Here is a 12,768-nt window from a genome sequence, read left to right on the forward strand (position 1 = left end):
ATTAACTGAGTTATTGGTAATTACTCTGTATACAGAACTATGGAATGTATTTTAATAGCAACATCCTGACTCTCAAAAAAGCCCTGAAACATCAACATATCTTCAGGTATTATATTTCTATCTGGAGCACTAGCACCTGCACATGTCCAGATCAGTACCTCTGACAATCCCTTGGCTGCTCATTTCAGATATTTGAGTGATTCTTTTCAAGAGCACCTTTGAGCACCTCACTGTTTTCTCCTCTTTAGTCAGTCCTGAACAACTCTCTTCACGTACAACAGATGAGTCACTAGGAAAAAGAACAGTTTATCTGATGTCATACAATGGTTACATCTCTACTGGTTTTCCATACAATTCCCCAAAGTTGCAATAGTGATGGACTGGTTCCAGGTTGTGGCAGCTTGTCTTTGCCCCAGACTGGAAGGTGTTCAGTATATCTTTAAGGTGGCTCACATAAATCTATATTAAAGATCAGATGGAGCAACTCAGGGAGACTGTCACCATCCCAGTAATACTGGCTGCATGCTTGAGAAGACACTTCGAGTAGTCCAGCACTTCAGTCTCCATTGCCCAAAATACATCACTCCTAGCATCATCTAGTGTCTTTACTGAACCATAAATCTTTCCACCAGCATCCATAATGAACTGCAAAACATGCACTGGCAAGTTGATAAAAGCGACCCAAAAATGAGTGAAAAAAGCACTAGCAGCTGCCCTCCTCATGCTGGTGGCACATTCTTTATTTCTGTAAAGTTTTGTGCTTAGCTTCGATGCTTACGCATATTCACGTTTCGCTAAGCTATTGGCAAAATGGCATTTTTCTCCACTACTCAGCCAGTAGAAGCTGAGCTCTAAAATTTTTAACTAAAAACTTGCTTTATATTCCCAACAGACTTTTTAAAGAAGCATTTTAGAAGATCAGTGAAGATCAATTAGCTATATACCTTCCAAATTGACAAAAGATACCAGATTACCATCTGTGGTCATACATATGAGTACAACATCTTTATTCCAAGCAGATCTAGAAAAACAGTAAAAAGTCAAAGTCAACACTTCTAATGTGCCACTAAATATCCATCAGACTCTTAGTCTGAGGCAAGATGAATCCTCCCCCTCATATCAGAAGACATGCAAATCACTGATGGCTCTTAGAAGAGTCATTTCAACACTTAGTATGTGAAGAAACCAAATTTAAACGTACCAAATTATGATGCTGTCGGTCATGAAAACTCCCTTTGAGTTTTGGAAAGGACTGGACATTAGAGAACAAATGACAGATATGGAGCTGCATCTGGCAGATGCCAAGGCTGGTATTTGTGCATTATTTTTCTGTTTTCCAGTCAGGTTGACAGGAAGCAAATTCATTACAGAAAAAAACTAAAACATAGCATGAAAAAATAGCAATGGTGATAAAATGGATCAGGTCCTCCAATGGATTTTTTCATCTTGGTCAACACAATTGGATGAGGATAAATTGAATAAAGGAAGCAAACTCATACTTCCATAATTAACAAAGGTCATAAACAGAGAGGTTCAAGTGTCCAACACACAAGAGTACTTTCTATTTAGATAACTGTGTGCATTACTCACAGACTGTGATGCTCTAAGTAGAGACACATGGACATAGGGAGACCGTATGAGAGATCACAGAGAGGAGCCTCTGGCTCCACCTATATCAGAATCCATGTATTAATACAAGAAAAGAAAAACAAATCAGGCAGAAAATCTTCAGAATAACAGAGAAAATCCCGAACATTTCGCCCAAATATATCTTCCTCAACATGTACAGAGCATCTGAAAATGAGTCCTATCAAATGTCAACCATCAGCTCTCCTCTGTGCCTTGCAGCAGGGCATGAGCACCAAGAACCACTGCTGTCTGACTACAACCTTAGTGCTGCAACTGGCAACGCCTGCTGCATGTGACTGAAAAAGATAGTCAGCTCTAGCTCACCCAGTCAAACAGCACCAACAGCTTCGGCATAATGCTTAGGCTTCAGTGGGCTCCACAACTGCTTTTTCTTAACTGTGGCACTGCCCTGGTGCTCTGGGAGGCGGACCCAGCCATGTACTCAGCAGATCACAAAAGGCAGGGTCTAGGATGTTACACTTGTACTCTTGTGGAGTATCAAATCATGCCAGCTGAGAAGACACTCACAGTACCATCATAGGATTAGACACAAAACTCAACACATCTACTGTAAGCTGACAGGATAATAAGTACCTTTTTATATACTGCTCTGAGGGTGGAGAAGCAATTAAAAATAAATGGTGTCACTGGAACAGGTCCTTGCTAGGATCTGATACAAAGTCAGCCCTGGCTGAACAAACAAGTCACCCTGAAATGAAGCATGAATTCAGACAGATTCTACTATAGATTTTAGCCACTTTTAATGCCTTTCCTACAAAGGAAAGGAAGAATTATTTATCAAGGAGCTTTATTAAGTTGGATCACTATTCTCACCATGCAGAATAAAAACCTCTCTGAAATGTCACAAATCAGTCTTCAAGATCATGAGAATAACCAGTAATTTTAGATTTAACAATCTGTTTAGAGCAGGCTTACAATCTGGTAAAGAAAATGACCTTGGGAATCTTATGAATCCTGTTGGGATAAAATAATTTCAGTTTTCTGAACACATTAAGCTAAAAAAAAAAAAAAAAAAAAAAAAAAAAAAGATTCAATCATAGAGAAACCCCAGCAAACTACACAGGAGAAAGGCTACTCTAGCACATGAATTGTTCCTTTATCCCACCTACATTACTCAGGAACCTTAAAGTAACTGGAATTTGATCTCTACTAAGGTTGGAACATCTTTGATGTGAGGTCACAAATCCTAAGTCATAAAAGGAGAAACAATCACATAAATATCTAACTTCCAAGAATACAAACGTGACAATCTCTGTCCTACATTCTAAACAATGCTTAGCATGACAGGAAAAGCGGCCTTAAGGCCACTCTAAAGCACTCTGTCCTAAACTCCAACAGAAATCATTAGATTTAACACAACAAAGAGTAGGAGAAAAAAGAATGGTTTGCACCTTTGGACAAAATGAGCCCAGACCTATTCAATACGATGTAATTGATTATGAACTATCTACTGGCAGTAATGCAAACAGAAAAAGATTTAAACAGATCATGAGTTCTGGCGCTCCTTTTTTAATTTGTGAAGGCATTCTTTGTAGCTGAAAGTAAATGCAAAACAAATTGACCCTTTTTTGTATCAGTGCAGGAACAGAGAAAAAAAAATCCTTACTCTCTACAGATAAATGAGGAACTATTAATATGGTACCTTTTCCATTTTTATACATTTTTAAAAATGAAAAATAAAAGGTAGGGAAAGGTAGGTTCCTCTTGAGCAAGCTTGTTGAATTACTGATGTCCCTCCCTGGCTCAGGATGTTGAATGCCTTTGCAGGAGGTCCACCAGTTCTTTGTGGTGTCCAGCCACAGAAACATTAATTAAAAGGGTATTCCTTCTTTTGATGCAAAAATAAAAATGCCTGCAAATAGGGATCATCCTAAAAATTGAGTGGTTTTATAGCTCATTCTCTCCATTACCCCAAAACAAGAGGACAACAGTCATCATAGAATCACAGATCATTTAGGTTGGAAAAGACCTTTAAGATCATTGAGTCCAACCATTAACTAAGCCACCACTAAACCATGTCCCTAAGCACCACGTCTCCACGTCTTTTAGATACCTCCAGGAATAGTGATTCAGCCACTTCCCTGGGCAGCCTGTTCCAATATTTGACAACCCTTTTGGTGAACAAATTTTTCCTAATATCCAATCTAAACCTCTCCTGGAGGAACCTGAGGCCATTCTCTCTTGTACTATTCTTTTGTCTCCTGAGAGAAGAGACCAACCCCCACCCTGCTACAGCCTCCTTTCAGGTAGCTGTAGAGGGCGATGAGGTCTCCCCTCAGCCTCCTCTTCTCCAGACTAAACACCCCCAGTTCCCTCAGCCACTCCCCGTACGACCTGTGCTCCAGACCCTGCACCATTTTCGTTGCCCTTCTCTGGACACGCTCGAGTCATTCAATGTCCTTTTTGTAGTGAGGGGCCCAAAACTGAACACAGGAATCGAGGGGCGGCCTCACGAGTGCCGACTACAGGGGTAAGATCCCTTCCCTGTCCCTGCTGGCCATGCTATTGCTGATACAAGCCAGGATGCCATTGGCCTTCTTGGCCCCCTGGGCACACTGCTGGCTCCTGTTCAGCCCAGCTGTCAATCAACACCCCCAGGTCCCTCTGACTGGCAGCTCTCCAGCCACTCCTCCCCAAGACTGTAGCACTGCATGGAGTTGTTGTGACTCAAGTGCAGGACCCAGCACTTGGCTTGTTGACCCTCATACAATTGGCCTCAGCTCACCAATTCAGCCTGTCCAGATCCCTCTGTAAAGCCTTTGCAACCTCAAGCAGATCAACACTCCCACCCAATTTGGTGTCATCTGCAAACTGACTGAGGGTGCACTCGATACCCTCGTCCATCATGTTGACAGAAGGAATTTTTATGCCAAGTGGCATATATTTTGTAAACAGAAATCTTCAGTTGCTCTTTATCAGGCTTGTTTTCAAAATATGAGCATGTTCTGTTTAGACATTTAATTATTATGCTGTCATAGTTTGTTTATTAAGTAGAAATCAGCCAATATAAACCTTGCTATGTTCAGACCCACGCAGCACAGAGAAAATCTCCCCCACAATCAGCCAGGGGCAAAGCACTTCCAAGGTGAACCAATGTAATCATGTGCTGCAGCATGCTAACTTAATAGTGCTGCAAAACCCTACTTGGTGAAGTAGCAGAGAGGAGTTGAAGGAAATATTTATCAAGCAACAGAAAAAAAAAAAAAATCAATTGTGGGCACTCTCTCACAACCTGAGCATAAAGAAACATCTGACAAAACTGAAAGCAACACACACAACACATAATAAATGAACAATATAAATTATTATTGTATACCACTAATCTCAAGAACTCAATGATTTAGGCTACTGTTGAGATGTAAAGCTTAGCATTTCAACAGGAAGAATCAGGTCCTTTGCAGGATTCCAAAATTATAGAGGATACACTTATCCAAAACATCCAAACAATTTGCAAAGCAAACAAACTGCCCAAGTATCACCACCTACTTGCTACAGGGCAGAGTTGGTCAAAGCCTCCTTATAATCACCAAGTCATCTAAATAGCTTTGCCACTCACGTCATACAAAAAAGCAAATTCTTCCATCACAAATCCAAACACAAAAGAACAAGTGCCTTTATTATATATTACTCTGAGGACAAGAGAAATCATCAGAGTAGCAAAATTGTGTCACTGGAACAGAATGCAAGACACTCCACCTTGAACTCACACACTCAGAAACCAGGAAAATCCTTCTATTATCATCAGCGTAAGGCAAAAATTGAAAAAACATAAATTATCTCTTCCTTTCCCACTTTGCTGTTCCTTAGCCCCACTCAAGAGATAGGGCCAAACACACAGCCAGAGGCAGGAGCTATGTATGCCGCTGTTACTACCACTTCAATGGATGTTGGAAAAGCTGGTGAGCCAAGGATAATGAAGGGTATGAACAAGCTCTGTAGGAACCCTAATATGACTATCAGCAGCAACAAGCAGGAAGAAAAGGTATACTGAACAGCTGAAGTTACTGGTAACAAATGAAAATTACCTTGGTTCAAATGCTTTGGATTATAAAGACCATCTCTTAATAGTCTTAATTTCTTTCATTTCCCAGACTGCCATTTTTAGAGTTTACCAGCCAGTTTTAACAAAGCCAAGTAAGTCTTGACTGATGTTAAGTCAGAGGCTAGCCAAGATTTAGTCACAACAGATCAGCCATTAAAAAGTACTATTTCCAAATTACAATAATCTAATTTTGTAGATGCAGTGTCTAATGGACCCAAAGCAAGACAGACAAAATTCCTTGGCTGCTAAGCATATCCTCTTAACCAGTCTTATCCATCAGGGCTGCCTAACAACATTAATGTGGCTGTCTCAAGAGAATAATTTGTATCCTATACCAAGCACAAACTGCGAAAGCTTAGCTTTTCACAATCATTTTTATTCCTTATGTCAATCAGTTAACATTTCCTTTAATAGGAAGGGTCAAAAGACAAGTCCAACATTCTGAAATCAAATTTTGTGGAACGAAGCCAAGAGTGTCCAGAACCCTCTGAAGTGAAAAGCTGCATCTTATCAGACCTGGTCCAGTTGTACAAAACAAAATGTCTACTTTCAGTCAGCCAGTATCTCCACATATAATACACAGTATGACAGTTATATGGGACAGTGTAAGTAAGTACAAACAGCATTATTTCATCTAAACAAATCCAGTTAACCAGTCAGTAGAGTTCAGATTCTAGCTTCAATTCTGAAACCAGAATTTGTCTGTCTGATAAAATTTACAGACCTTACCCCATCTCCCCCCAGCTCTTTATGTGAATTGCAACATATATATCAGTAAAAGACACAGCACTTAGTAATTAATCCAATAAGTACATTTATTTGCTCTAATATTTGCTCTCAATTATTAGGTCAGGATTGTAAATTCTTTTACCTATTTGCATTTTTGGATTACAACAAGCAAAGCAGGCTAAAAAAACATTTAAGTTTCATGTCAAAAAACAAATTAATTTCAGCAATTTCTTAGTTAAATCTCAAATATTCAAGTTCCTCTTGAATATTCTACTCAATATTATTGAATAACAAATTCCTCTGTGTAACAAACAAAATGGGAAAGGCAGCCTACAGCAATCTGACTTCACATTGTGGCAGTCACAAATGACCTGTAAGGCAAGATGCATTTCGGTTCCCAACACAGGCTGAGTTTTTCAGCAAAAAGCTCAAAGCTTTACAAATAATAAATCATAGTTTTAGTTTCGAATGTATTTTCATTTCTTTAGAAAGTGCTATTTCCTATACATCCTTTTAGAAGGGTGGCAACAATCCCCTCAGCAATCAGTGAAGACATGCAAAAAACCCTGCTTTTCCACTTCCCTGACTTGTTTTTGTTACAAAGCCCTCAAGTGAAACAAATATATCAGTAGAGGAAGGGGTTTTTTGGCAAGTAAGTATTCCTTATATGTAGTAAGAGTTTAAGGAATGATTAACAGAAAGGGAACCTCATGTTGAATTGCAACAAGAAAATCAGAAAGGCTGTATTTCTACTCACGAACAACAATACAATCACAACAACAACAATTTACCAGAAAATACCGCTTACAAGATGCCTCAATGATTCCTCTCTCAGGCTACAAAAGAACTCTAGACTTCTAAAAATGTCTTTTACTTTCTCTTCCTCTATTTAAAAAAAAAAAAAAAAAAAATCTCACTTGCTATTTTTTGGCACAAGCTCCAAAAATTTCTAGCCAAAGAACTATTCTAGACCACATCTCTATTTCAGACATATTTTTCTTTAAAACAAAAAGACACAAGTGAAATTGATTTTCAGAAGACAAAAACCTTTAACAAATTATCAGTGAGGTTCTTCTCAAATCAATAGCATCCTTTCCCAACAAGCTTCTTCACAAATTCGATCAGTTAAAAACAAAAAAGGATTCTAATATCACATATGTAAACTTGCATTTGACAATTATTTTATCTAAAAAAAGGAAAAAAAAAAAAAAAAAAGGACCATCTATTAGCATTTTGCCTCAGTACAACCTGCAAACGTAAGCGCCTGTTCCTGGATTTCAGTGAAAGTACTCGCACAGCAGAAATATAAGAATTCAATAATTCTTGTCTTACTTATTAAAAGTGCTTACCCCTAGTACTAAATAGATGCCAGAGGCAGCAATTGATCTTACAGCACTTCAGTTAAGTCTGCAATATATTTAACACATAAAGGAGACCAGTTTCATCACATAGAGAAGGATTCAATGTTAGCAGGTAGCAGCTGCCAGCACTTTGATACTGTTATTAGAAATGGTTTAGACAGTTCATACACACAGCATTGATGTGCTTTCTGGTTCAGGCATTAGTAGCTAGATCACGCACTTGAATCACTCTATGAAAGGTACCTTAAAATAGAGTGGGGTCTGAGATCATTCTTATCATTGTAAATGCAGAGCAGTTTCATTGACCCTTATTTTAAAAGTCAATGTGCTGTATTTACTCCCAGGCTCCTCTAACACAGTCCAGGAGAGGCAAGAGAGACACACACCAACTGATGAAAAAATGAGCGAAGATGAGTATTATTTGGAAAGGCAAATAGTGCAACACATACAAAAAGACAAAAGAAATTAATCTCTTACACATCGAAAAAATAATATCCTGGTTTTCCATAGTAATGTACATCGTTCCCATTCTGAACTTCTTAATGTTTGATGAATACAGAGTGAAGAAGATTAAAGTCTTCCTTGGCTAGGCCAATGCAGCTACCCAGAACAAAATGGGAGCCATTAATTGATAAAACTAAGAGGAAAACATGGTGCGGCAGTTGTTGCATGTGTTGAAGTTGTGTGCAGCACCTTGCAGCCAATGAGCAGAAAAACTTTCCCCTCATCTGACCTAGTTCTGTCAAAGATTCACACATGGAGATAGTGGGTGTAGAGGTGACACATGCAGTATCTTTAAAGATTTTGGAAGGCAACAAATCACACTGAAGAATACCTAAGACCTCGATGGGGAAAGAAAAGCTAGCTGAACTCCAGAAAATTCAGACAAGGTATTAGAAGACTGCCCAGAACTGTAGGCACACAAGAAAATGAAAAGATTAGGGCCAAGCCATTTTACAAAAACTAAACAATGATGAAAAAAAATGTGCCAGAAGGATGGTCGGTTTCAGGACAAAGTTACATGATGCTGCAGGTATGTCCTATTTCAAACAAGCTACAAATTTAAAGAATCCTTTTTTTTTTTTTTTTAAAAAAAAAAAAAAAAAAAAAAAAAAGCACCATGTAAAAAATACTGTAAAAATCCAGTATGGCTGCAAAAACATAATCCAGTTTGCTGGACTGTGGATTGCTGCTGACTGCACTGTGTCAGATACAGCATAGAAAGGCACTGTCCCCAGTGAGCCTTCACACAAAGTCAACAAAGAATAGCAGAAATAAGGAATAAAGGCTCAAAGAAACATTAATTTTCCATTAGATTATTCTAAAAAATAAATACTAATTATCTCCAACTCACCGTATACCCAGCCATTGGTAGCTGGATAGATCCTGTACAAACAGTGGCACAGGTTGCCCAGGAAAGCTGTGGAGTCCATCCTTGGAGATATGCAAAGCCTGACTGCATGCACCCCTGAGCAAATTGCTGTAGCTGACCCTGCTCTGAGCACGGAAACGGACTGGAAATGGACTGGAGGATTCCCAGAGGCCCCTTCCCCCTCCAGGAATTCTCTGATGAGATTTCTCAGAAGTTATTTAAGGATAACTGTTTTTCCACAAAATGAGTCAATGAGGGTGCCCTATACACAAGTTAAAGCCTTGGAAAAAGAAGCATACAACTGTGAATGAAGTCTACAAATGTGTGTTAAATCATCTTTACTGGTGGACAGAAGAGGACCTTGGACAATATCATGCAGGAAAATCATTGGTCATCAATGATGAACAAATTCACGGAGGAACCTGACAGTGAGGCACAGCAAAATGAAATTCGCAGTCTGGACATGAAAGGCCCCTCAAAAATTGAAGCCCCTACTCAAATCTAAATTTAGAAGATAAACACAGCTGTGGCAGGTGTCTGAGGCAAATCTTAATCCAACACAGTCAATACTCCAGCCTTTCTGACTGTATCAATAATTTTCTTCACAGTTCCTAGGCAAGCCACTGTGACTCTTTGGGGAGTGCAACAAACAGGAATATATATAAAAGGTCCTCCTATATAAAAGGGACAGCAGTCTCTGGTCAAAAGTGATCAATGACCTTCTTGGAGAAAGAAAAAAGCTCTGGATGAAAGACATGACAGAATTGGGAACTATGTGAGCCACCTCAGTACTCATTTACTGAAATTTACAGGCTTTGAACAGGCTTACAAAATAACTGAACTAACACAAGGATCTTGCTCAAAACATACTACCAAAAATAACTTTTAAAAGTGTGCTTGATTTTGTGAAACCAACCTCCAAAACCAGAAACTCAAAACAAGAAATAATTTCTTCCTGTTACCTATTCTTCCCAATCACACCACAGGACTATGGTAATTACTACATGCCATTACATAACACATATATGTTCTTGTCCACCCCAAAAGAGAAGTTTTGCTTGTTACCTCTTACCGACAGTTATTTTGACAGTTCTTTTCTGAGAGTCCATCCTCATCTTCTCCCATAATATCCACTGCCGAAAATATCAGTGCAACCAGAATTGCAAAGCAGCATACCAGTGCAAAGATCACAATGCATCTTTGCTGGGACTGAAAGAGATTAAGATTAAAAAAGTTTTAATGGTGTGATCACATTCCAGTCAATGACCTGAGACTCTAAAACTTTTACATAAGATCTAAAATTCTTTGAAGATCTTACTGCCATAGTTGTCAACATGAAGTACACCTCTCTCTAGATGAAAACACTCTCAAAACTGTCCTTCGGGTATCACCTTGAGATGTATTTTAAATCTCTCAGACATTGTTAAATAATTCATGTCACAAATAACAGTCATAATTTAAACTGTTTTCTGTTTGTACCACAATGAAAGCATTATGCATTAAAATAAAGATTCTTACATTACATATTTTCCGATTGTGCCTCACAGGTAAAGTACACACTTAGGACAGCACTTGAAAGCCTTGATAGTTTTGTTGTGTTTGGCTGAAATAAAACATGTCAATGCAAGGAGACTGAAGAGCAAAGTCTTTTTTTATTGCACACACTTTTTACACAAAGTAACTGACATTGTTACTATGACTGTCACAGCAACTGAGACACTTTGGCAAGTCCTTGCCCCACAGAACTTATAAGGAAAAGAAACTCACAGATGATAGGTGGGATTCAAGGAAACAATGGGAGACTGGTGCTCAGTATGATAGGCGATGCCCTCTGTATCTCAGCATTAAGTATTAAAACATGGCATAGCACTACCTTATCCTACAGTACGAAATCCTACAGTACTAAATCAGATACAACTGATTTAGTTCAGCCCTAGATAAATGTGAAACCTCCTAAAAACAATCTTCTGACATGCAATTTACATAGCTACATGAATGTAAAGCATATTTTATTCTGAAACCAAATGTTCCAGCAAATATGTGTGTTTTTCTACTGAATAAAATCTGCACAAAACCACACATATATATAAAAAATATAAAAGTCTAACTTCAGTTGCTACAGTTATTTTCATTATTGCCCTGTAATTAAAATGTCACATAAAGAAAAAAAGCTTTATAAAGGAATGGGAAAGTGGGAGAGTATATAGGAAAGCAGGAAAAGTGTAAGGGAAAGGAAGGAACATCATGGTTGCAGCTGAAAAACAACTTCACAGTATTTCCATTGTTCCTGACATTTTGCTTAAGAGGTAATAAGTTTCAGTGTAATAAGACTGTTTTCCTGTATGCATAAAGGCCTGACTTTATAAAAATAAGCTTGCAAAACTTCCAAACTAGTGCACATCCCAGAAGAAACAAGCTCATGCATTTCAGAACAAATCAGACATAAGCTTTTTATTTCAGTCTGTGAAAATCTAAAACACAGCAACTTCCTCAAACAGGAACAACTTTTCTGAAATTTACTGACAAATGTATCCTTCTACCTAACAATAACACTGAATATGCTGCTTAGATTATATGCATATTAGACACTTTTAAACATTTCAAATATATGTTTAAAACTGTTCTAATATATTACCTAAAATCTTACAAGAACAGAGCTTAAGAAAATCTTATTCAACCATTTACAAGAACAGAGCATAAGAAAATCTTATTCAACCATTTACAAAAGCCTACTTCTGAAATAAATAAAATTTGGACCTTTTTTTCCTACTGCTAGGTATAATCATGGCAACCTATGAAAAGAATTAGAAATTACTGCATTTGGATGTCCAGAATTAAGCCTGCAGTCAGACACACAGTAGGACTTAAGAGAAAAATGTTAAAACATTGCCTCATACTACTGGCAGGAAAAACAAAGACGTGCCAAAGAGAAAGACGTACTCAGATCTGGGACACTGCTTTATACCATTTCTTCATCAGGATGGCTCACACTCTTGCTAAGATGACCGTTGTCTCATGCAGTCTTTTTACAGTTCTGTGTGTATTTGCAGAAACTGTGTGATGCAGCTTCGTCCAAACACTGAGCATATTACCATGGCAGCAAGATAGCAAAGCTACTCCCATACCAGCAAGCTGAACAGAGCCAGGGCTCATTTTCTAGCCCCTAAGAGCAGGAGATATGACCCAGCATGGCTCGCAACACTAGCATTCTTTTTCCTCCCAAACCAGGATAACTGCAGCCATTCTCCTCACAGGGAACAGTCCCAAGTCCATATTTTGGGCAGATTTGTAGCAACATAATATAAATTTCTTCATGCCATTGCTCCAGGGAATAACTCCCATCTTCTTGCTGCATCGCCAGGCAAGCAGCAAAACAAATGCAACAGAGGGTCCCTGGACCAGAAGAGAGCATGATAGCCATCACGGTTGGGTCAGCACACGTGGAGGCAGAAAGAGATGTTTCATTAAAAGGAGTCCATGATACCTCTATCACATATGTCATAAGGCATAAACCAGCCCTAAAAACCTTTTAACCAGTTTAAAACTTAAAGGCCAAAGCTATAAAAAATTTACAGTGTATCAAAAATTATATGGTATCACAAAAAGAAGGGGGG

At 38.5% G+C, this 12,768-nt stretch overlaps 1 protein-coding gene across 2 annotated transcripts in view; it reads right to left on the reverse strand.

Moving 5' to 3' along the window:
• PLD5 (phospholipase D family member 5) overlaps positions 1-12,768 on the reverse strand; it is a 189,878-nt gene that overhangs the window by 101,757 nt on the left and 75,353 nt on the right. For both annotated transcript variants that reach the window (XM_026845515.1, XM_026845516.1), the window contains exon 2: positions 10,227-10,363. In XM_026845515.1, coding sequence (XP_026701316.1) covers positions 10,227-10,363 — 137 coding nt within the window. The remainder of the gene's footprint in view (positions 1-10,226; positions 10,364-12,768) is intronic.

Source organism: Athene cunicularia, assembly GCF_003259725.1.
Source record: "Athene cunicularia isolate RWA chromosome 3 unlocalized genomic scaffold, athCun1 chr3_part1, whole genome shotgun sequence".
Lineage (NCBI taxonomy): Eukaryota > Metazoa > Chordata > Aves > Strigiformes > Strigidae > Athene > Athene cunicularia.